General features: G+C 43.9%; 1 protein-coding gene and 1 long non-coding RNA gene across 5 annotated transcripts; one reads left to right on the top strand and one right to left on the bottom strand.

The window, feature by feature from the left end:
- Nucleotides 1-1,794: 1,794 nt before the first annotated feature.
- pomt1 (protein-O-mannosyltransferase 1) lies at nucleotides 1,795-19,420 on the bottom strand. 4 transcript variants are annotated; one of them, XM_055886217.1, is made up of 20 exons: nucleotides 19,246-19,420; nucleotides 18,634-18,785; nucleotides 18,195-18,301; nucleotides 14,700-14,750; nucleotides 14,435-14,581; nucleotides 14,179-14,287; nucleotides 13,909-13,968; nucleotides 13,618-13,711; nucleotides 13,350-13,505; nucleotides 13,052-13,182; nucleotides 12,830-12,925; nucleotides 12,574-12,723; nucleotides 12,394-12,490; nucleotides 3,826-3,918; nucleotides 3,604-3,724; nucleotides 3,257-3,354; nucleotides 3,044-3,157; nucleotides 2,739-2,865; nucleotides 2,460-2,637; nucleotides 1,795-2,349 (listed from the first exon to the last, which is right to left on the bottom strand). In XM_055886217.1, the coding sequence occupies exons 1-20, from the start codon at nucleotides 19,381-19,383 to the stop codon at nucleotides 2,175-2,177; spliced, it is 2,394 nt and encodes a 797-aa protein (XP_055742192.1). In that variant the 5' UTR covers nucleotides 19,384-19,420; the 3' UTR covers nucleotides 1,795-2,174. The 4 variants fall into 4 exon arrangements, with proteins under 4 accessions (XP_055742192.1, XP_055742195.1, XP_055742193.1 ...); XM_055886220.1 differs by having other exon boundaries at nucleotides 18,634-18,760; XM_055886218.1 differs by having other exon boundaries at nucleotides 12,631-12,723; nucleotides 19,246-19,419.
- A 955-nt stretch (nucleotides 19,421-20,375) lies between these two features.
- On the top strand, nucleotides 20,376-21,942 carry LOC129825991 (uncharacterized). Its single transcript, XR_008754975.1, has 2 exons — nucleotides 20,376-21,529; nucleotides 21,699-21,942. It is a non-coding gene; the product is annotated as an uncharacterized LOC129825991 (long non-coding RNA).
- Nucleotides 21,943-22,642: the final 700 nt, after the last annotated feature.

The raw sequence follows: 22,642 nt of genomic DNA, 5'->3' as shown, positions 1-22,642 counted from the left end.
TGAAGCGTCTGTTTTATCAAACTAAACACTCTAATGTACTTGTCCTCCCACTCCTTTCTATTCTGGTTAGAGCCAGTTTGTGCTGTTCTGTGAAGGGAGTAGTACACAGTGTTGTACAAGAGCTTCAGTTTCTTGGCAATTTCTTGCCTGGAATAGCCTTAATTTCTCAGAACAAGAATAGACTGACGAGATTCAGAAGAAAAGTCTTTGTTTCTGGCCATTTTGAGACTGTAATCAAACCCACAAATGCTGATGCTCCAGATACTCAACTAGTCTAGAGGCCAGTTTATTGCTTCTTTAATCAGCACAACAGTTTTCAGCTGTGCTAGCATAATTGCAAAAGGGTTTTCTAATGATCAATTAGCATTTTAAAATTATAAATTTGTATTAGCTAACACAATGCCATTGGAACACAGGAGTAATGGTTGCTGATAATGAGCCTCTGTATGCCTACGTAGATTTTCCTTTAAAAACCTGCCGTTTCCAGCTGCAATAGTTTTTTACAATATTAACAATGTCTACATTGTATTTCTGATCAATTTGATGTTATTTTAATGGACAACATAAACAAAAACATTTGTAAGTGACCCCAAACGTTTGAACGGTAGTGTGTGTGTATATATATATATATATATATATACACATATAATTTGCATACAGGGAGGGAGTCAGGACCAGGAAATCTGGTCTCAATGTGGACAGATCAGAGACACATTAATACCAATAGTTATGCCCACATATTAATCAGGATAAAGGATGCATGTTAGCACCAGGTACTGTATAAACGGGGATAGAGGCTGTTACGGACACCTCTAGGAAGAGGGAACGCAGCACCCTGTTACAACAACTCCCCGTGGAGCGAAAGAGGTATGGGATTGTAGGTGCGAGTAAGGATGACAAAAGGGCAGAGATTATACAGTTTACTGGGAATGTATTTATTCCTTCATACGGTAATATGGGGAAAAGGGGCTGGACGGAACCAAAGCAAAGAAAGCAAAATGTCAAAGCCCCTTCTCCTACCTTACCTGCCTACCCACTACTTACCTAACCTTTTAGTACCACCTGGTGCGCTAACCAAAATACAGGGGGTGGCCCACCCAGGTCTTACCTAGTGTGTATAAACAGTAAATACTATGGGTTATGTATACCCGCAGGCCTCTCGCTTAAGCACTCCCTAGTTCCCATCCCCTTCCCTCCCTTGGAACAACTGAAACAGAATAACACAAACGTAAGTAAACAACTGGAAACGTAACAGAGGCTGACTGTAATTCATGTTGGTTTGGGGCCCACAGCACTATTAGCAGCGGTACAGGGAGGAGCTGGCCCGGGCCGTGCCGTGCAGGAGAGCCAGGCCCAGACAAGGGAGGTACAGTGCTGGGAGGAACACTGGAGAAGCTTACTGAACACTGACCCAGCTCAACGCTGAGTGAGCACCCAGACTCACCTTTTTTTTCCTGCAGCAATAGACTAGATTCAAATGAAATTTCAGAGACAAACAGATTCATGGTTTGCATTTTCCGTTCTCTTGCTGCCACTAAGGGATTGAGAATACCGCTTAGGCAAAATTGTGTGTGTGACTAATAGATGTCATATTCATCATGGTTGGCTCTATAAAAATGTTCAATACAGTGTAGATTTGTTTCTGTCCGCCGACACAATCCGATCGCGGATTGTAGGCAATACTTTTACAGTAAACACTGTATATGTCGGATCAATAAAATCTGACCTTTAAAAACTATTGTGTGCTGCGCTACGGACAGAATCCCGGGCTAATTCTTTACAATGAATGCAACGTTGTGGTTTATTACGTTTTTTATTTCAATTGTTATGCAGCCTTAAATTCCACATGAAGAAATGGTTAAAAAGTGGTTCATCACAGTGACATTTTTGGGGAAACATTCCCTTTTGATCTGTAAATTATACAGAAAAATACTTGTAAACATGGTTTTCACATTGACCGGAGCTGTAGAAGTGTGAGATCCCTCAAAGATTGAAACAGTTTCTGGACCCAAAGTTCTCTGATCCCATGTAGAGGCACTCACTAATAAAATGAAAGTAATCCACTCTACCAAACATGTTTTTAATAAGCCCTTCCTTTGGAACGGTTCCCTTAGGCGCTTCCTGCCCTGTGCAAATGTACGGCTCCCCAGTCAGTGGGGGTGTACGGTGAAGACTTAACGTCTGCGAAACAAGATGTCCCAACTGTCCCTCCAGCGCAACGAAGCCAGCTGCTCGGCGCTCAGTTCTGGCTGACCATAGGTGAGAGGACTGAAGGTGCGGAAGGACAGATATACTGAGGACAACCCTGCCAATACAACTCCACGAAGAGCACACCGGAGAGAAGCACACCTAGAGAGGAGGAGAATGTTTAAAAAAATGGAATGATTAAGACCTGTCATGAGAAAGGCAACCGCGTGACCTGATTCAATCCCAACCCGAGACGAGTCATTGGTGCCCACCTCAGCATGTGTGTGTGCAGGTGCTCCAGAACCACAGGGATCAGCAGGATCTGGAAGGTGAGAGCTGGCAGGTAGTGATACAGGAACAGTGTCTTCTCCATCATGAAGAAGGGCAGGTAGTTGACAGCCCAGCCACCAGCACACACTACTCCTGCCTGAAGCAGCTGGCACCAGGTGGCTGGACAACAAAATCAAACATTACATGACTGCTTTTAACATGCCACTTTGCAATGTGTCAACATTATGTTAGCGTTTACATATTGTATGTCCGAAAGGTACCTTCTGGAATGTCTTCAATTTTCCGTCGCCTCCTTAATAGATACGATAGGAAAAGAAGGACGTACACCACAAGGGCGAGGTTTGCCAGGGTCCAAGTGACAAAGTTGCCAATCAGGTGGATCTGGGCCTGAAACAGAGGGTCAAGGCTAATCAAGCTAACACGTGGTTGCGCCATTCCATTTCAATGTAAGAATTCATTAATACACACAACTGTTCAAATCTTGGCTGGAGTACCTTAGAGATATTGGAATATAAAAACACAGCACCCTTGAGTGAATGACTGACAAAGGTTGAAGCAAACCTACATTGCTCGCAGGGTGGAGCCAGTACGCAATGTTGGTATTCATCGTGATCCATTCTAGAGGTGAAGAGCTGTACTTGTGTTCAGAATCCTCATGCTTTACCGTCAGCATCTTCCACTGTCAGACCAACACAAAAGGAGAGAACATGTGAAGTCCACCAATGAAATGGCATCAACAAGGAATCACGTGCTCATAGGTATGCTATCCTATTCTTACCTGTAGCTCCAGGAATTTTGCAACGAAGGTGAGGTTGCGGTTGATGTCAATGTGTGTGGGGGAGTGTAGCTCCAGCTCTCGCTCTCTCTGCTCCAGACCTAAAATAAAAATAAAGCCATTCTCTCAACATAACACCCACGACTTAGTAACAATTACACAATGTGTAGCGATTCGGTTAAGAAGCCTGAGGAATGAGTTGAATAAATGTGTTATGAAGGTTGTTAGGAATGACATAGCAACACTCAAAAGATGTTATGACTGGTTTCATAAAGGTTTTATGAATGCCTTATGTATAGCCCCTGTAAGTAAAGTGTTACTGAACGTAGCTGAGTGTTCGGACAACTTACTCCTGCCGTAGCGGTGCTCCTCAACATTCCAAACACCGCTGGGCTGGTAGCCCTTGTAGATCTTATCCCCCACCACTTCCAGCTGCCTGTAGCCCCACTCTGGAAGGGAAGAACCGCTCAGCTGCACGTCGACAGCATGAGAAAGAAGGCTTGGAGGTTAAACAGACAAAACAGTAAAGACAAACAGTTTGTTGAGAAATCCCCCGGGCTCCCTGAGCGTACCTTGAGCACAGCCGAGGTGTTGATGTGAATCAAACGTACTTCAGAGAGAATAGTCTTCCAGACATCTTGTTCCGCCTCCCTGTTCGCAATGTCCTACAGAACAGGGTTAAGAACAATGTCAGTATGTTTCTCTTGTGGTCTAATATACTGTATATGTACACTCAGTGGCCAATTTATCTAGTAACGGGTTTGAACCCCCTTTGCCTCCAGAACAGGCTGAATTCTTTGGGGTATGGAAGCGGTGCTCAATTGGTATCAAGGGACCCTGTGCCAGGAAAATATTCCCCATACCATTACACCACCAGCCTGTGCCGTTGACACCAGGCAGGATGGGGCCATGGACGCTGCTTACGCCAAATCAGGGATTTGTCAGACCAAGCAATGTTTTTCCACGTATCAATTGTCTAGTGTTGGTGATCGCGTGCCCACTGGAGCCGCTTCTTTTTTTCAGCTGACAGGAGTGGAATCCGGGGTGGTCGTCTGATGCAATAGCCCATCCGTGACAAAGACCGATGACTTGTGCATTCCGAGATGCTGTCTGCACACTGTTGTACTGCCCTGTTATTTGCCAATTTGTGGCCCGCCTGTTAGCTTGCACGATTCTTGCCATACTCCTTCGGCCTCAACTACAAATTGTTTTAGCCCACAGGACTTCCACTGACTGGATGTTTTTGTTTGTAGCACCATTCTCTGGAAACCCTAGACCCTGTTGTGCGTGAAAATCAAACGTTCAATCGAACAGTAACTGAATGCCTCTATGCCTGCTTTATATAGCAAGCCATGGCTCACTGTCTGTAGGAGCAAACTATTTTAGTGAACGGCGTGTTGTAACTAATAAACTAGCCACTGACACAAAAGTATGTGGACACCCCTTCAAATTAGTGGATTTGGAAAATTCAGCCACACCCACTGTTGACAGGTGTATATAATTATATATATATATATATTTTTTTTTTAATCGAGCACACAGCCATGCAATCTCTGTAGACAAACATTGGCAGTAGAATGCCCATACTGAAGAGCTCAGTGACTTTCAATGTGGCACCGTCATAGGATGCCAACTTTCCAACAAGTCAGTTCCTTCTGCCATGTTAGAGCTAGAGCTGCCCCAGTCAACTGTAAGTGCTGTTATTGTGAAGTGGAAACGTCTAGGAGCAACAACAGCTCAGCCACAAAATGGTAGGCCACACAAGCTTCCAGTATGGGTGCTGACGCACGTAGCGTGTAAAAGTCGTCTGTCCTCGGTTGCAACACTCACTACCGAGTCCCAAACTGCCTCTGGAAGCAACGTCAGCACAAGAAGTGTTCGTCGGGAGCTTCATGAAATGGGTTTCCATGGCCGAGCAGCCACACATACAAGCCTAAAATCACCATGTGCATTGCCAAGCGTCGGCTGGAGTAGTGTAAAGCTCGTCGCCATTGGACTCTGGAGCAGTGGGAACACGTTCTCTGGAGGGATGAATCATGCTTCACCATCTGGAAGTCCAAAGGACGAATCTGGGTTTGGTGGATGCCAGAAGAACGTTACATGCCCCAATGCATAGTGCCAACTGTAAAGTTTGGTGGAGGAGGAATAATGGTCTGGGGCTGTTTTTCATGGTTTGGACTAGGCCCTTTAGTTCCAGTGAAGCGAAGTCTTAACACTACAGCATACAGTGACATTCTACACGATTCTGTGCTTCCAACTTTGTGGCAACAGTTTGGAGAAGGCCCTTTCCTGTTTCAGCATGACAATGCACCCGTGTACAAAGCGAGGTCCATACAGAACTGGCTTGTCGAGATCATTGTGGAAGAACTTGACTGGCCTGCACAGAGCCCTGACCTCAACCCCATCGAACACCTTTGTGATGAATTGGAATGGGAGCCAGGCCTAATAGCCCAACCTCACAAATACTCGTGACTGAATGGAAGCAAGTCCCTGCAGTAATGTGCCAACATCTAGTGGAATGCCTTCCAAAAATAGTGAAGGCTGTTATAGCAGCAAAGTGGGACCAACTCCATATTAATGCCCATGATTTTGTAATGAATGAATGAGGTTCAACGAGCAGGTGTCCACATACTTTTGCTCATGTAGTGTATATACAGTTGTAGTCAGAAGTTTACATACACCTTCGCCAAATACATTTAAACTCAGTTTCACAATTCCTGACATTTAATCCTAGTAAAAAATCCCTGTATTAGGTCAGTTAAGATCACCACTATTTAAAGAATGTGAAATTTCAGAATAATAGAGAATTATTTATTTCAGCTTTTTCTTCTTTCATCACATTCCCAGTGAGTCAGAAGTTTACATACACTCAACTAGTAGTTGGTAGCATTGCCTTTACATTGTTTAACTTGGGTCAAACGTTTCGGGTAGCCTTCCACAAGCTTCCCACATTAAGTTGGGTGAATTTTGGCCCATTCCTCCTGACAGAGCTGGTGTAACGGAGTCAGGTTTGTAGGCCTCCTTGTTCTCACACGCCTTTTCAGTTCTGTCCACAACATTTATATGGGATTGAGGTCAGGGCTTTGTGATGGCCACTCCAATACCTTGACTTTGTTGTCCTTAAGCCATTTCCCCACAACTTTGGAAGTATGCTTTAGGTCATTGTCCATTTGGAAAACCCATTTGCGACCAAGCTTTAACTGTCTAAAGCTTTAATTTAAGACTGATGTCTTGAGATGTTGCTTCATTATAGCTACATAATTTTCCATCCTCATGATGCCATCTATTTTGTGAAGTTCACCAGTCTCTCCTGCAGCAAAGCACCCCCACAACATGATGCTGCCACCCCCGTGCTTTGCGGTTGGGATGGTGTTCTTCGGCATGCAATCCTTCCCCTTTTTGCCTCCAAACATAATGATGGTCATTATGGCCAAACAGTTTTATTTGTTTCATCAGACCAGAGGACATTTCACCAAAAAGTACAATCTTTGTCCCCATGTGCAGTTGCAAACCGTAGTCTGGCTTTTTTAATGGCAGTTTTGGATCAGTGGCTTCTTCCTTGCTGAGTGGCCTTTCAGGTTATGTCGATATAGGACTCGTTTTACTGTGAATATAGATACCTTTGTACCCGTTTCCTCCAGCATCTTTACAAGGTCCTTTGCTGTTGTTCTGGGATTGATTTGCACTTTTCGCACCAAACTACATTCATCTCTAGGAGACAGAACGCGTCTCCTTCCTGAGCGGTATGACGGCTGCGTGGTCCCATGGTGTTTATACTTGCGTACTATTGTTTGTACAGATGAACGTGGTACCTTCAGGCGTTTGGAAATTGCTCCCAAGGATGAACCAGACTTGTGGAGGTCTACAATTTTTTTTCCTGAGGTCTGGGCTTATTTCTTTTGATTTTTCCATGATGTCAAGCAAAGAGGCACTGAGTCTGAAGGTAGGCCTTGACATATCCACAGGTAAACCTCCAATTGACTCAAAGGATGTCAAATTAGCCTTTTAGAAGCTTCCAAAGCCATGACATGATTTTCTAGAATTTTCCAAGTTGCTTAAAGGCGCAGTCAACTTAGTGTATGTAAACTTCTGACCCACTGGAATTGTGATACAGTGAATTAAGGTTAATAATCTGTCTGTAAACAATTGTTGGAAAAATTGTGTGTCATGCAAATTACAGTTTAACAAGAAATTTGTGGAGTGGTTGAAAAATGAGTTTTAATGACTCCAACCTAAGTGTATGTAAACTTCCGACTTCAACTGTATATTCTGTATGTAAAACGACAGTCTAAAGACATGGAGGTCAGTCAATCCGGAAAATGTCAAGAACTTTGACAGTTTCTTCAAGTGCAGTTGCAAAAACAATCAGGTGCAATGATGAAACTGGCTCTCATGAGGACCGCCACAGGAAGTTCATGAGAGCTACCAGCCTCAGAAATTGCAGCAGAGTTCACGTAACAGACGCATCTCAACATCAACTGTTCAGAGGAGACAGAGTGAACCAGGCCTTCATGGTCAAATTGCAGCAAAGAAACCACTACTAAAGGACACCAATAAGAAGAGACTTGCTTGGGCCAAGATACATGAGCAATGGACATTAGACCAGTGAAAATCTGTCCTTTGGTCTGATAAGTCCAAATTTGAGATTTTTGTCTTTGTGAGACTCAGAGTAGGTGAAGAGATGACCCCGGCACATGTGGTTCCCATTGTGATGCATGGAGGTGGTGTGATGGTGCTTTGCTGATGACACTGTCGTTGATTTATTTAGAATTCAAGGTACACTTAACCAGAATGGCTACCACAGCATTCTAAAGCGATATACCATCCCATCTGGTTTGTGCTTAGTGGGACTATCATTTGTTTTTCAACAGGACAATGACCCCACATACCCCCAGGCTGTGTAAGGGCTATTTGATCAAGAAGGAGAGTAATGGAGTGCTGCATCAGGTGACCTGGCCTCCACAATCACCCGACTGCAACCCAATTATAGTAAGTATAGCTGAGAGTTTTCAGCTATACTATTCGTGGCTGTTTATTTACCACCACAGATAGATGCTGGCACTAAGACCGCACTCAGTCAGCTGTATAAGGAAATAAGAAACCACTCACCCAGAGGCGGCTCTCCTAGTGGCCAGAGACTTTAATGCAGGGCAACTTAAATCAGTTCTACCAAATTTCCATCAACATGTGCAACCAGAGGGAAAAAAATTCTAGATCACCTGTACTCCACACACAGAGACGCATACAAAGCTCTCCCTCGCCCTCCATTTGGTAAATCCGACCACAACTCTATCCTTCTGATACCTGCTTACAAGCAAAAATTAAAGCAGGAAGCACCAGGGACTTGGTCTATAAAAAAAGTGTTCAGATGAAGCAGATGCTAAACTACAGGACTGTTTTGCTATCACAGACTGGAACATGTTTCTGGATTCTTCCGATGGCATTGGAGTACACCACAGTCACTGGCTTTATCAATAAGTGCATCGAGGTAGTTATCCCCACAGTGACTGTACGTACATACCCCAAACAGAAGCCATGGATTACAGGCAACATTCACACTGAGCTAAAAGGGTAGAGCTGCCGCTTTCAAGGTGCGAGACTCTAACCCGGAAGCTTACAAGAAATCCTGCTATGCCCTGCGACGAACCTTCAAACAGACAAAACATCAATACAGGACAAAGATTGAATCATACTACACCAGCTCCGACGCTCGTCTTACGTGGCAGTGCTTGCAAACTATTACAGACTACAAAAGGGAAGCACAGCCGCGAGCTGCCCAGTGACATGAACCTACCAGACAAGCTAAATCACTTCTAAGCTCGCTTCGAGGCAAGCAACACTGAGGCATGCATGAGAGCATCAGCTGTTCCGGACGACTATGTGATCACGCTCTCCGTAGCCGACGTGAGTAAGACCTTTAAACAGGTCAACATACACAAGGCTGCGGGGCCAGATCGATTACCAGGACGTGTGCTCCGGGCATGTGCTGACCAACTGGTAGGTGTCTTCACTGACATTTTCAACATGTCCCTGATTGAGTCTGTAATACCAACATGTTTCAAGCAGACCACCATAGTTCCTGTGCCCAAGAACACAAAGGCAACCTGCCTAAATGACTACAGACCCGTAGCACTCACATCCATGAAGTGCTTTGAAAGGCTGGTAATGGCTCACATAAACACCATTATCCCAGAAACCCTAGACCCACTCCAATTTGCATACCGCCCAAACAGATCCACAGATGATGCAATCTCTAATGCACTCCACACTGCCCTTTCTCACCTGGACAAAAGGAACACTTATGTGAGAATGCTATTCATTGACTACAGCTCAGCGTTCAACACCACAGTACCCTCAAAGCTCATCACTAAGCTAAGGATCCTGGGACTAAACACCTCCCTCTGCAACTGGATCCTGGACTTCCTGACAGGCCGCCCCCAGGTGGTGAGGGTAGGTAACAACACATCTGCCACGCTGATCCTCAACACTGGAGCTCCCCAGGGGTGCGTGCTCAGTTTCCTCCTGTACTCCCTGTTCACCCACGACTCCATGGCCAGGCACAACTCCAACACCATCATTAAGTTTGCAGATGACACAACAGTGGTAGGCCTGATAACCGACAAGACAGCCTATAGGGAGGTGGTCAGAGACCTGGCCGTGTGGTGCCAGAATAACAACCTATCCCTCAACGTAACCAAGACTAAGGAGATGATTGTGGACTACAGGAAAAGGAGGACCGAGCACGCCCCCATTCTCATCGACGGAGATGTAGTGGAGCAGGTTGAGAGCTTCAAGTTCCTTGGTGTCCATATCAACAATGAACTACAATTTTTTATTTTATTTTTTATTTTACCAGGTAAGTTGACTGAGAACACGTTCTCATTTGCAGCAACGACCTGGGGAGTAGTTACAGGGGAGAGGAGGGGGATGAATGAGCCAATTGTAAACTGGGGATTATTAGGTGACCATGATGGTTTGAGGGCCAGATTGGGAATTTAGCCAGGACACCGGGGTTAACACCCCTACTCTTACGATAAGTGCCATGGGATCTTTAATGACCTCAGAGAGTCAGGACACCCGTTTAACGTCCCATCCGAAAGACGGCACCCTACACAGGGCAGTGTCCCCAATCAATGGTCCAAACACATCAAGACAGTTGTGAAGAGGGCACAATAAGCCTATTCCCCATCAGGAAACTAAAACGGTTTGGCATGGGTCCTGAGATCCTCAAAAGGTTCTACAGCTGCAACATCGAGAGCATCCTGACTGGTTGCATCCCTGCCTGGCACGGCAATTGCTCGGCCTCTTACCGCAAGACACTACAGAGGGTAGTGCGTAACGGCCCAGTACATCACTGGGGCCAAGCATCCTTCCATCCAGGACCTCTACTCCAGGCAGTGTCAGAGGAAGGCCCTAAAGATTGTCAAAGACCCCAGCCACCCCAGTCATAGAATGTTCTCTCTACTACCGCATGGCAAGCGGTACCGGAGTGCCAAGTCTAGGACAAAAAGTATTCAACAGTTTTTACCCCCAAGCCATAAGACTCCTGAACAGGTCAAATGGCTACCTGGACTATTTGCATTGTGTGCCCCCCCCACCACCCCTCTTTTACGCTGCTGCTACTCTCTATTTATAATTTATGCATAGTCACTTTAACCATATCTACATGTACATACTACCTCAATCAGCCTGACTAACCGGTGTCTGTATGTAGCCTCGCTACTGTTATTTTTCACTGTCTTTTTACTGTTGTTTTATTTCTTTACTTACCTATTGTTCACCTAATACCTTTTTTGCACTATTGGTTAGAGCCTGTAAGTAAGCATTTCACTGTAAGGTGAATAAACCTGTTGTATTCGGCGCACGTGAAAAATAAACTTTGATTTGAATCGAGATGGTTTGGGATGAGTTGGACCGCAGAGTGAAGGAAAAGCAGCCAACAAGTACTCAGCATATGTGGGACCTCCTTCAAGACTGTTGGAAAAGCATTCCAGGTGAAGCTGGTTGAGAGAAAGCTTTGCACACTCTTGGCAGTCATCAAAGCAAAGGGTGGCTACTTTGAAGAATCTAAAATATATATTTTGATTCGTTTAACACTTCTTTGGTTACTAAATGATTCCATGTGCTATTTCATAGTTGTGATGTCGTCACTATTATTCTACAATGTAGAAAACAGTAAAAATAAAACCCCTTGATGTTTATTTTACCTGTATTTAACTAGGCAAGTCAGTTAAAGAACAAATTCTTATTTTCAATGACGGCCTAGTAACAGTGGGTTAACTGCCTTGTTCAGGGGCAGAACGACAGATTTTCACCTTGTCAGCTCAGGGATTCGATCTTGCAACCTTTCGGTTACTAGTCCAACGCTCTAATAACTAGGCTACCTGCCGCCCCAGAGGTGTCCATGAGAAGGTGTGTCCAAACTTGACACACACGCGTGCGTTGGTTCCAGTATAACAGAAACGGGTGGCTTCCTGGGCTTTTCACGCACAATAGTGTCTAGGGTTTATCGAGAATGTCAGCGGCAGTCCTGTGGGCGAAAACAACGACTTCTCATCAGCGAGAAGGAGAATGGCAAGAATCGCGCAAGCTAACAGGCGGGCCACAAACAAGCAAATAACGACGCAGTACAACAGTGGTGTTCAGAACAGTATCTCAGAACGCACAACTCATCAATCCTTGTCACGGATGGGCGGCTCCAGTGGGCACGCGATCACCAACACTGGACAATTGAGGAGTGGAAAAACGTTGCCTGGTCCGACAAATCCCGGTTCCTGTTGCATCATTCTGATGGCAGTCAGGATTTGGCATAAGCAGCACAAGTCCACGGCCCCATCCTGCCTGATGTCGGTGGTGTAATGTTTTTCGAACACATTAGGTCCCTTGATACCAATTGACCAACGTTTCCATGCCCTGAAGAATTCAGGCTGTTCTGGAGGTAAAGGAATGGTCCAACCCGGGACTAGATGGGTGTACCTAATAAAGTGTAACTCTTTTGTGGACATTGGAAAGAATCACAATACAAAATAATGAGCATAAAATGAGTGTATACGTTATTGTGATTAAATGCATGTAAAACAAAAAAAGGTGCGTATGAGGTGGTGGGAGTGTGTGCGTGTGTGTGTGTGCGTATGTCTCACCACTTTCCAGAGATTCTGGGCTGGCATTGACACATTGAAGTCAATGTAGCCAGACACCTCCTGTGCGTGAGGACTCATGGGAGCTGCAACGTCGTGCCTGAGAGACCATAGATAATACTAATGATGAGGTTAGGCAGTAGCTAAGCACAGTAACGTGACTAATATATTGGTTACAGATACATTGGCTGGGGGGCGCAGACGGAAAAGGCGGTGTGCAGAACCGTGGCTATACAGTACGTGTTGAGGAGGCGGGAGGTCATGCCGTGAAGAAGCTGGACAACATCACCATGGCGAACAGGGCGGGGAGGGCTGCTCACAACAAGGTCTTGTCTGGAAGAGAATCAGATAAACAACATAGCAACCGTTTAGTGGATGAACACTGCATCACAATGTGGGGGTGTTCTAGACATCCAAATTAAAGCTGGCCTGCACAAACCTGCCTGGATCTTTGATTATCCACCAATTGTTGACATCTTTGAACGGATAACAGGTGACTTGCTGCTGGTGAGAGCTACCACGCCCATTTTCATACCTTCAGAGCACCAAATAAATAAGAAACTGGTCATGCTGCAAGAACACAAATGCACTACATACTAGTGTTGTCACGTGCATGGTCCAGATCTGATAAAATAATTGAGAACCAGAAACGCCCCCTCACCTGATGGGATAGTTGGCCTTATGGGAGTGTAGCCAGCAGGGTATGGGTTTACTGGAGACACTGCGGAGGGTCACCTGAGAGCCATAGACCACCTCCAGAGGCTGACCCTGAGTGATCCTGGCCAATCCTCCCTGAATACAGCCAAACACACTAGATATAACCCCAAATGACATGCAGCAGAGCAGCGCCACTACCCAATGTCAAGTCTTTTAAAAACACTTCATAAATCCAATAGAACATTTTGGTGGGTTGCTTGCCATCTCAACTGGGTCTCAGAGAGAGAGAGAGGGATGCTGACCTCTAGGCTGGCCTGGAAGGCACTGCTCATCATCTGGTCGTGTGGGCCACTGCGGTAGAGCAGGTTCAAATGCACATAGAAGAAGCCCAGGTAGAGCAGTAGGGGTAGGACCACGAGGGCCAGGAAGCGGGTCACTACCTGCATCAGCACCACACTCTGCACGGTTGAGAGACACTTCAAACATTAGCAGTATGCTTCTGGGAAGTCAAGCTGTCCATTTGAATTCATGGATATATTCATAAACAAAAAACAAACCTAATGAACTCACATTTCTCAGTGCTCTGTCCCCAATAAGCTGCCACGTGTGCACGGCCGCCAAGCCCAGCAGCAGAAAGTAGGTGAACAGACCCATGTACTTCACTCTGATGAACGGGAGAAAGCAGAACGTTTAGACATGCATGCAAACAAACCCAAACCTTCATAAGTGAGACCTAAAGAGGTAAAACACCCACAATCGCAAACATGACCATGGGATGATTGTGAAAAACGGTTTAAACTTCAGTTTTCAATACATTCATTTCCATCCAATTAGTTTTAAAATGTGGCTGATTGAACTAACCCCACAGCACAGGCACATGTGACTCCAGTCAGCACCAGCCACGCCAAACTGACTGGTGAGCTAAAAAGGACAAAGAGACACATCAGCTGGCACGTACACAGGCTGAGAGCACGCCGAGCGGACACTACACATCAACTAAAATCAAGGAAGTGGGGTACATTTCTGCTAATCGCCACTGAACATGGTTTATGTTGGTGTGTGGTAAGATGTGTTGGTGATCATGGAATGACAACCCCTTCCTAGTAGGTACAGAGGGACTGCAACACTCACCCGCGTTGTGCATTGTGAAATCTGAGGTAGGATACGACAGCGAGCAGCAGGAAGAAGATAAGCACAGATTCCAGCAGCATGAAGCGGGACTGAACAATCAAGGAATTCTCTGTTTCACAAAAACAGAAAATACATAGTTGATCTTACGTCACTCAATGGAGATGGCAAACAATGAGCAACAATGGGAGTCAAAAATGTAACGTACAAATCCAAATACAACTTTGACTGTATAGGAGGAAGTATAGGACAACATTACCCATGAGGAAGAGCAATGCAGCCCCCAGTGCTGTGAGGTGTGAGTACCCGAGTTCCACTACCAGAAGGTAACACAGGGGTACACACAGTGACCCCGCCAGGGCCGGTATCAGTCTTAAACTCCATACAGGCACATTACTGGAGTACTCTGCAATGAATCATAAGAAACAACAACTTGATTAAACAACTTAAGAAAAGCACAACCATTCAGATGTTGGGAATTAGATCTAAAGATGCATTGGCAATGTAGTAATTAGATTTCCTACCTGCTCCAATCCTGTTCCAGATAAAGTTACCATCAAATCCACCAAGATAAGCTGTATAAATTACAGAAACAACAATGAGTATTATTCGAAGTCTGCTATTCCCAAACTGGGGTAAGCCAAATAAAAATGTGATTCACATTTTCAAACAGCCCATTTAGATTTTCCAACAGGGCTAAACATTTGGGTGATGTTTTTCTCTCGCCCGAGTAGCCTTGTTTCACTGCCAAAAATAAAATTAAACCATCTAGCGTTCAGCGAATAACTGTCAAATACAGCTAGCCTTGTCAAATAATTAACATCCAATCACATTAACCGTAACTCTCTCGCGGGAATTCCACTAACGGTCCGTATGTAGCCAAATGTAGCTGCTGCTCATTCAGTTTGCTCGAAAATGGATAAATGGTTAAAAAAAGTAAGGCCCACGTCCATAGACATGTATAAAAACAACAGATACCATTAATAAGAAGGGGCTAGAAGCATCTTATATGGTGAGCTACTGAGTGACTAGGACAAGCCCCATACTATTGTGGAGGACTTAATTCTTCCCGCTGCCACGGATATGACTGGGACAATGGTGTGGGAAAAGGCCCAAAAAAACTATACAGACAATGCCTTCATCAAACAACACTGTTTCACGATGCATCAGTGACATGGCAGGAGATGTTTTGAAACAATTACTGCTTTGCATACAAGCCAGTGAATTCTAATCGTTACAGCTGGATGAGTCAGACGTGGCGGGCCTGGCACAGCTCCTGGTATATGTCCGTTACGTTTATGGGAGGTCAATTAAGTAAGACATCCTTTTCTGTAAACCACTGGAAACCAGGACAACATGAGAGGATATTTTTTAAGTACTGGACAGCTTTGTGACATCAAATGGACTTTGGTGGTCAAGATGTGTTGGTATCTGTACTGATGGTGCAAAAGCCATGAGAGGGAGTCATAGTGGAGTGGTAACGCGCGTGCAAGCAGTTGCTCCCGACGCCACTTGGGTACACTGCAGCATCCACCGAGAGGCTCTTGCTGCCAAGGTAATGCCTGACAGCTTGAAAGACGTTTTAGACACTACACTGAAAATGGTTAAATTTGTTAAAGCAAGGCCCCCGAACTCTTGTGTATTTTCTGCATTATGTAATGATGTTTTTTTTGTTGTTTTTTTAATTGAGAGATGAGCTTAAAGTTCTTTACTGGCCATAATTTTCATTGTCTGACCGTTTGCATAATGATAAGTTTCTCACACGACTGGCCTATCTGGGTGATATTCTTTCTCCCCTGAAAGAGCTAAATCTAGGATTACAGGGACTCTCCACAACTATATTCAATGTGCGGGACACAACTGAGGCTTTGATTAAGAAGTTGGAGCTCTTCTCTGACTGCATAGGACAACACAGGTCTTTCCATCATTGTATGATTTTTTTGTGTGCAAATGAACTCAAGCTTACGGACAATGTCAAATGTGATATAGTGAAGCACCTTAGTGAGCTGGATGTGCAATTACGCAGGTACTTTTCTGAAACGGACGACATAAAGAACTGGATTCGTTATCCCTTTCATGCCCGGCCTCCAGTCCACTTAACAATATCTGAACATGAGAGCCTCATTGAAATTGCAACAAGCGGTTCTGTGAAAATTGAATTTAAAATCAGAAGCCACTGCAAGATTTCTTGATAGGACTGTACTCAGAGTATCCTGCCTTCCCAAATCGTGCTGTTAAGACACTGATGCCCTTTGCAACCACGTACCTATGTGAGAGGTGATTCTCAGCCCTCACTAGCATGAAAACTAAACACAGACACAGACTGTGTGTGGAAAATGATTTAAGACTGAGACCCTTTCAAGCACATCTTTCTTATTAACCTGTGGTGAGTTATTCACCATTTTCGATGAACAAATAAGGTTTTATATGTAAAATAAGGTTTTATATATTATTATTAGTGTCCTGGTCCCATAAGTGCTCTGTCACTTCCCACAAGAAGGGTTGTGACAAAACCTCACTGTGTGAGTGGCAGGCTTACAATGATGGCAAAAGACAACATTTGAGAGTGCGCTGACCCTGGTGCTAGAGGGGGTACGCAGCTGGAGGTTTAATGTTTGAAGGGGTACGGGACTATAAAAAGTTTGGCACCACTATTTTAAGTGAAGGGATTAAAGGTTCATCACAAAATGAATTTCCATGTAAATGCTAAATAGAATACACTACATATACAAAAGTATGTGAACCTTCAAATTAATGTGTGGACCTTCAGATTAGTGTGTGGACACCCTTTCAAATGAGTGGATTAGGCTATTTCAGCCATATCCGTTGTTGAAATTGAGCACACAGCCATGCAATCTCCATAGCCAAGCATTGGTAGTAGAATGGCCTTACTGAAGAGCTCAGTGACTTTCAATGTGGCACCGTCTTGGATGCCTCCTTTCCAACAAGTCAGTTGTTCAAATTTCTGCACTGCTACAGCTGCCCAGGTCAACTGTAACCGCTGTTATTGTGAAGTGGAAACGTCTAGGAGCAACAACGGCTCAGCCACAAAGTGGTAGGCCACACAAGCTCACAGAACGGGACCGCCGAGTGCTGAAGCACGTAACGTGTAAAGATTGTCTGTCCTCATTTGCAACACTCACTACCAAGTTCCAAACTGCCTCTGGAAGCAACTTCAGCACAATAACTGTTCGTCAGGAGCTTTATGAAATGGGTTTCCATGGCCGAACAGCCACACACAAGCCTAAGATCACCATGTGCAATGCCAAGCGTCCGCTGGAGTGGTGTAAAACTCACCGCCATTGGACTCTGAAGTAGTGTAAACGTGTTCTCTGGAGCGATGAATAATGATTCACCATCTGGCAGTCCGATGGACAAATCTGGGTTTGGTGGATGCCAGGAGAATGCTACCTGCTCCAATGCATAGTGCCACCTGTAAAGTTTGGTGGAGGAGGAATAATGGTCTGGGGCTGTTTTTCATGGTTCGGGCTAGGACCCTTCGCTCCAGTGAAGGGAAATCTTAACGCTACAGCATACAATGACATTCTACACGATTCTGTGCTTCCAACTTTGTGGCAACAGATTGTGGAAGGCCCTTTCCTGTTTCGGCATGACAATTCCCCCGTGCACAAAGCAAGGTCCATACAGAAATGGTTTGGCAAGATCAGTGTGGAAGAACTTGACTGGCCTGCAGAGCCCTGACCTCAACCCCACTGAACACCTTTGGGATGAATTGGAACGCCGACTGAGAGCAAGGCCTAATCGTCCAACATCAGTGCCCGAACTCACTAACGCTCTTGTGGCTGAATGGAAGCAAGCCCCCACAGCAATGTACCAACTAGATGTGGAAAGCCTTCCCAGAAGAGTGGAGGCTGTTATAGCAGCAAACAAAAAAAAAGGGGGGGGGGGTCCAATTCCATATTAATGCCCACAATTTTGAAATAAGATGTTCCACAAGCAGGTGTCCACATACAAAATGCTTGGTCATGTAGTGTATATTGTAAGGGTTCAGTACTTACCTCCAAATGCTAGAATCATGTGACCAAGAGGTGGACCACTCTCATCAATAAAGAAGACCTGCTTTGTGTAGAGAGATACAAACTGTCCATAGTACACCTCATCAAACCTGTAAAACATCAGAGGGTTTCAGGGTAAACTACTGTCTTATTAAAAAAACTATATTTGCCTTATCTACCAAGGGCAGTCCAGTAGCTGTGACAGTTAGGGGGCAGTATAGTATGGGCTACTGTTGTTTAATGTGGGCCCATCAACACCAGGATTTGCAGACTTTTGCTCCAGTACAGTTCTAGACTTAACACACAGATTGATTCAACTAATCAGTGGCTCTATCAGGTGTGTTCCGTGTTTCAAACTGGGTTGGAACAAAAGCCTGCACACCCTATGGGAACCAGACCAGGAGTGAATTACATAGAGGTTGGATATACAGTAGCTACTTACACTACAGCTTTAGGGAAGTTAATTCCATACAGTCTGGACAAAAGTCCAAGGGCTGTCACCACCACCAAAACCAAGTTGATTTCGGCTCTGATCACAATAGGCAACTTGATAGACGTCAGCATGGCTCCTGTGTGCCCAGTTGTCAGCATTAACTACAAGGATTCAATCATAACCAATGACAAAATCAGACAATTGTTCCCACATTACAATCTAGTTAGCTAGTTAACAATCGAATAAAATACGAGGCTAGAGACTGATTGGATCCATGATGCTTGCATGGCCATAAGTGTCTGTACAAAATGTAGCCAGCTACTGCTCGCTAACATATGGAGCAAAGAACATCACCTATATGCAAATAGGATACCCATTGAATTACATACCGAACAATTTAGGATATCTAGGCTACCTCTGTTGTAAATACATAATTCAGACTGATTCCAGTGTTTCCCCTAACTAGCTAACTAACTATACCTAGCTAACCGTCTAGCTAACCTTTACGCACTCCATTCCACCCACTCTTAGCAAGCTAACCTTAGCCTTTAGTCTTCTAGCAACATTTGAGGACGCGAATGTATATTATTAACTAGCTAGGTACGATGGTCATACAATTACCTTTAATTTGGCACTGTTTCGGAATGTCTCAACATTTCGATGCCAGCACGGCTTTCCATCAGTGAGACCATAAATCGGTAATCGACTTGAGGGCCTGCTGCAGTGGAGACGATGGCCGCGTTCAGACGTTGCATGCATCAACCAATGCTTGCGTGCTACCTCATTGTCTGTGTCTTCGACTGTAATTAATGCCGCGTTCAAACAGTGTTGCATCTTTTTTTGGCAATGTATTCAAGTTAGGAATCTGTGGCAAGACAGCAGTAGGTTTATTATTGAACACATTTATGACGATTTTACACTATTGTGGAGAGATGTACTGCTTGAAATCTTTACTTACGATAGAAATAAGTTGAAACAATTGTATGTAATTCATTAAATTATTATTTTGGCCAAATGTCATATTCACAAATGTACATTTACAAACTAAACACCACATTTGATTACCTTACAAAAATAAATGTAACTATATTTTAAGACAATTAAATACTCTGCAAAAAAAATATATAATAAAAAAAGAAGAAAATAAAAAAGTGGGGAACACCTCCATAGTCTCATTACACTCCAGCTTGGAATTCCGAGATGGATGACCGTTCAAAACGATTTTTCCCAGTCTGAGATGTTTTTTTGTCAGAGTTCCCAGTTGTAATGAACTCGGTAATAGGGGAACCACATGTTATTTTTTTATTTAACATGTCCCAGATTGTGCGGGGCAGTTACATACTTTGGCCCTTTGTCCCGCAACCAGACAATCAAGACGCTTTCAGTCAGACTTCATATTCATTTGATGATAATTTACATTCCAACCTATTTATTTTGCAACCACGCTGCGTTTATGACAGCTATACAACTCAGTGGCCAGTAGTGATGGGTCGTTCGCGAAAGAGTCGGCTCTTAGAGCCGGCTCGCATATCAGAAGAGCCGAATCTATTTATAAAAATATTTAAAAAAATTCAGATAATAGAATTATAGAATTAACTAATTCATACGAAAAAATAAAAAAATAAATAATATAGGCCTAAATGCTCAAATCTACACATTCGTTCTGACTGTCTGCTCAGACTAACATCCTCACCTGTTGTTCCTGTCAATCAGACACGCAGTGAACCAATGAACCAATGATGCGTGAGGGGAGAGAGGAAGTACAGCGGTGAAAACAACAGCAAAAAAATGAGTCGGAAGCACAGTAGCATTTGGATGCATTTTAATAATGTAGACAATGTTAGAGCACAGTGGAGAATTTGCCAAAACAAAATCTCATATTAAGCCGGTTCTACGCACAATCTACACCGGCATATACGAACTGTGCACCCAACTGTGAAGCTAGCTGTAGCGGAGCTTCGAGAAACTAGCGGGCATCCACACGTGGAGATGTATACACTCAGTCAAGTAGGTCTATTCCGCGACCCACAGCAACGCAGTCTTTCTATGGACCAGTTTATGGGTGGTTGTCTGTAGCAAAACAAGGCCAAATTGATATTGCATTGGCTAAAATGATTGCCACCGATGTCCAGCCGTGTAGGACAAAGGTTTTAGAAAATATAGCAATAGTCTAAATCCAATGTACAAATTTCCAAGAAGGAAAAGCATTTCAAAATCACGTATTCCACAACTGTATGAGAGCACATAGGCTTCAGTGTGGGAAAGAGTCCAAAAAGCTACTGCAGTTTGCCTTACCACTGACTACTGGACATAAAGGGAAAACACGTCTTACATGTCACTTCAATTAAGATTTTCCGATGTCGAGCTGTCTTCTGGACTGCTTTGAGTTCAGCGACAGACACACCCCAGAGAACTTGGCAGAGGAACTGTTAAGAGTGGCCAGAGAATGGCAAGTAGACGGAAAAGTGGTCTGTTGTGTTAGCGACAATGCAGCTAACATAACCAAAGCCATGAACATTTTAAAATGGACCCATCATCCATGTCTTGCCCACACAATCAGCCTGATTGTAAGAGATGCTCTGAAGGTGATGAAGCCCACTGTGGACAAAGAAAGCAGCTGTGGAATACTTCCACAGGAGCACAGTAGCTGAAAAACTAAAGTCTACACAACGCTAGATGGGGATGCCTGAGCTGAGGCCTAAACAAGACTGCACTACAAGGTGGAATTCAACATTTTATATGTTGAAGCAGTTTGAGTCAAATGATGACATAATTTCTACCCTGGCCATTGTAAATGCACCTGTTGATGCTCTGACCCAAGAGGAATGGGAGGTGGTGGAGGAGGTGTGCAGGGTCCTGGAACCCTTTGAGCAGGTCACTGTGGAGAGAGGTACAGTGGAGAGAGGTACAGTAAGCAGTTATTACTACATTATTTAATCCAGTATTTTATATATATATATATATATATTTATATATATATATATATATATATATTTATGAGCAGTAGATGAGAATGTAGTATCAGTAGACAAAACATGAACCTGAACTAATAAGTTACTGTTCTCTCTTTTCAGCTATGTGACAGTGTCAAAAATGATACTCCTTTGTAAGGGTCTGCAGAGAATCAAATGTAACCACAGGACATGTGACAGAAAAGAGGGACCAGTTTAATGTTTTAAGTGGGATGCTGCAGTTTTGCACATTATTTATTTTTCTTTGATATGGTGCAATATTCTATTATGTTGTTCAGATTATATTTGTTTTGAACGGTTAGATTTATATGCACTTTGTTTATATACATTAAAAAGTTATACTTTACATTCAAATGTTTAATAGCATTCTTTTTCATAACAAACCAATGCATTTTTAAATACATTGTGGTTATGGTAATGATTTTAATTAGAATTGTTTTAACACCAATCATAGTCAAACTATTGCAAACTGTTTGACTTGAAAAAATACAAAAAAAATTTTTTTTGAAAGAGGTGTTTGGGAGCCGAGCCGGCTCACTTAAAAGAGATGGAATGCCCATCACTAGTGGCCAGTTTGTTCAATATGGTCTAATTGCAGATAGTAATTCAAGGCATTTCTTTACATTGGTGTTCTTTGATGTCAGGTAAGGCTCATTGGTACCTGCCATTGGTTGGTCCATTGATTTCTTCCAACTGGCTGGTGTGTTTACGGACATATTCAATCAATCCCTATCCCAGTCTGCTGTTCCCATATGCTTCAAGAGAGCCACCATTGTTCCTGTTCCCAAGAAAGCTAAGGTAACTGAGCTAAACGACTATCGCCCCGTAGCACTCACTTCCGTCATCATGAAGTGCTTTGAGAGACTAGTCAAGGATCACCTCCACTCTGACACCCTAGACCCACTCCAATTTGCTTACCGCCCCAATAGGTCCACAGATGACGCAATTGCAATTACACTGCTCTAACCCATCTGGACAAGAGGAATACCTATGTAAGAATGCTGTACATCGATTACAGCTCAGCATTTAACACCATAGTACCCACC

The sequence above is a fragment of the Salvelinus fontinalis genome, chromosome 28 (genome assembly GCF_029448725.1).
Source record: "Salvelinus fontinalis isolate EN_2023a chromosome 28, ASM2944872v1, whole genome shotgun sequence".
Taxonomy (NCBI): Eukaryota; Metazoa; Chordata; class Actinopteri; order Salmoniformes; family Salmonidae; genus Salvelinus; species Salvelinus fontinalis.
The sequence above is the reverse complement of the archived record's forward strand: the minus strand, read 5'-3'. Positions and strand labels throughout refer to the sequence as shown.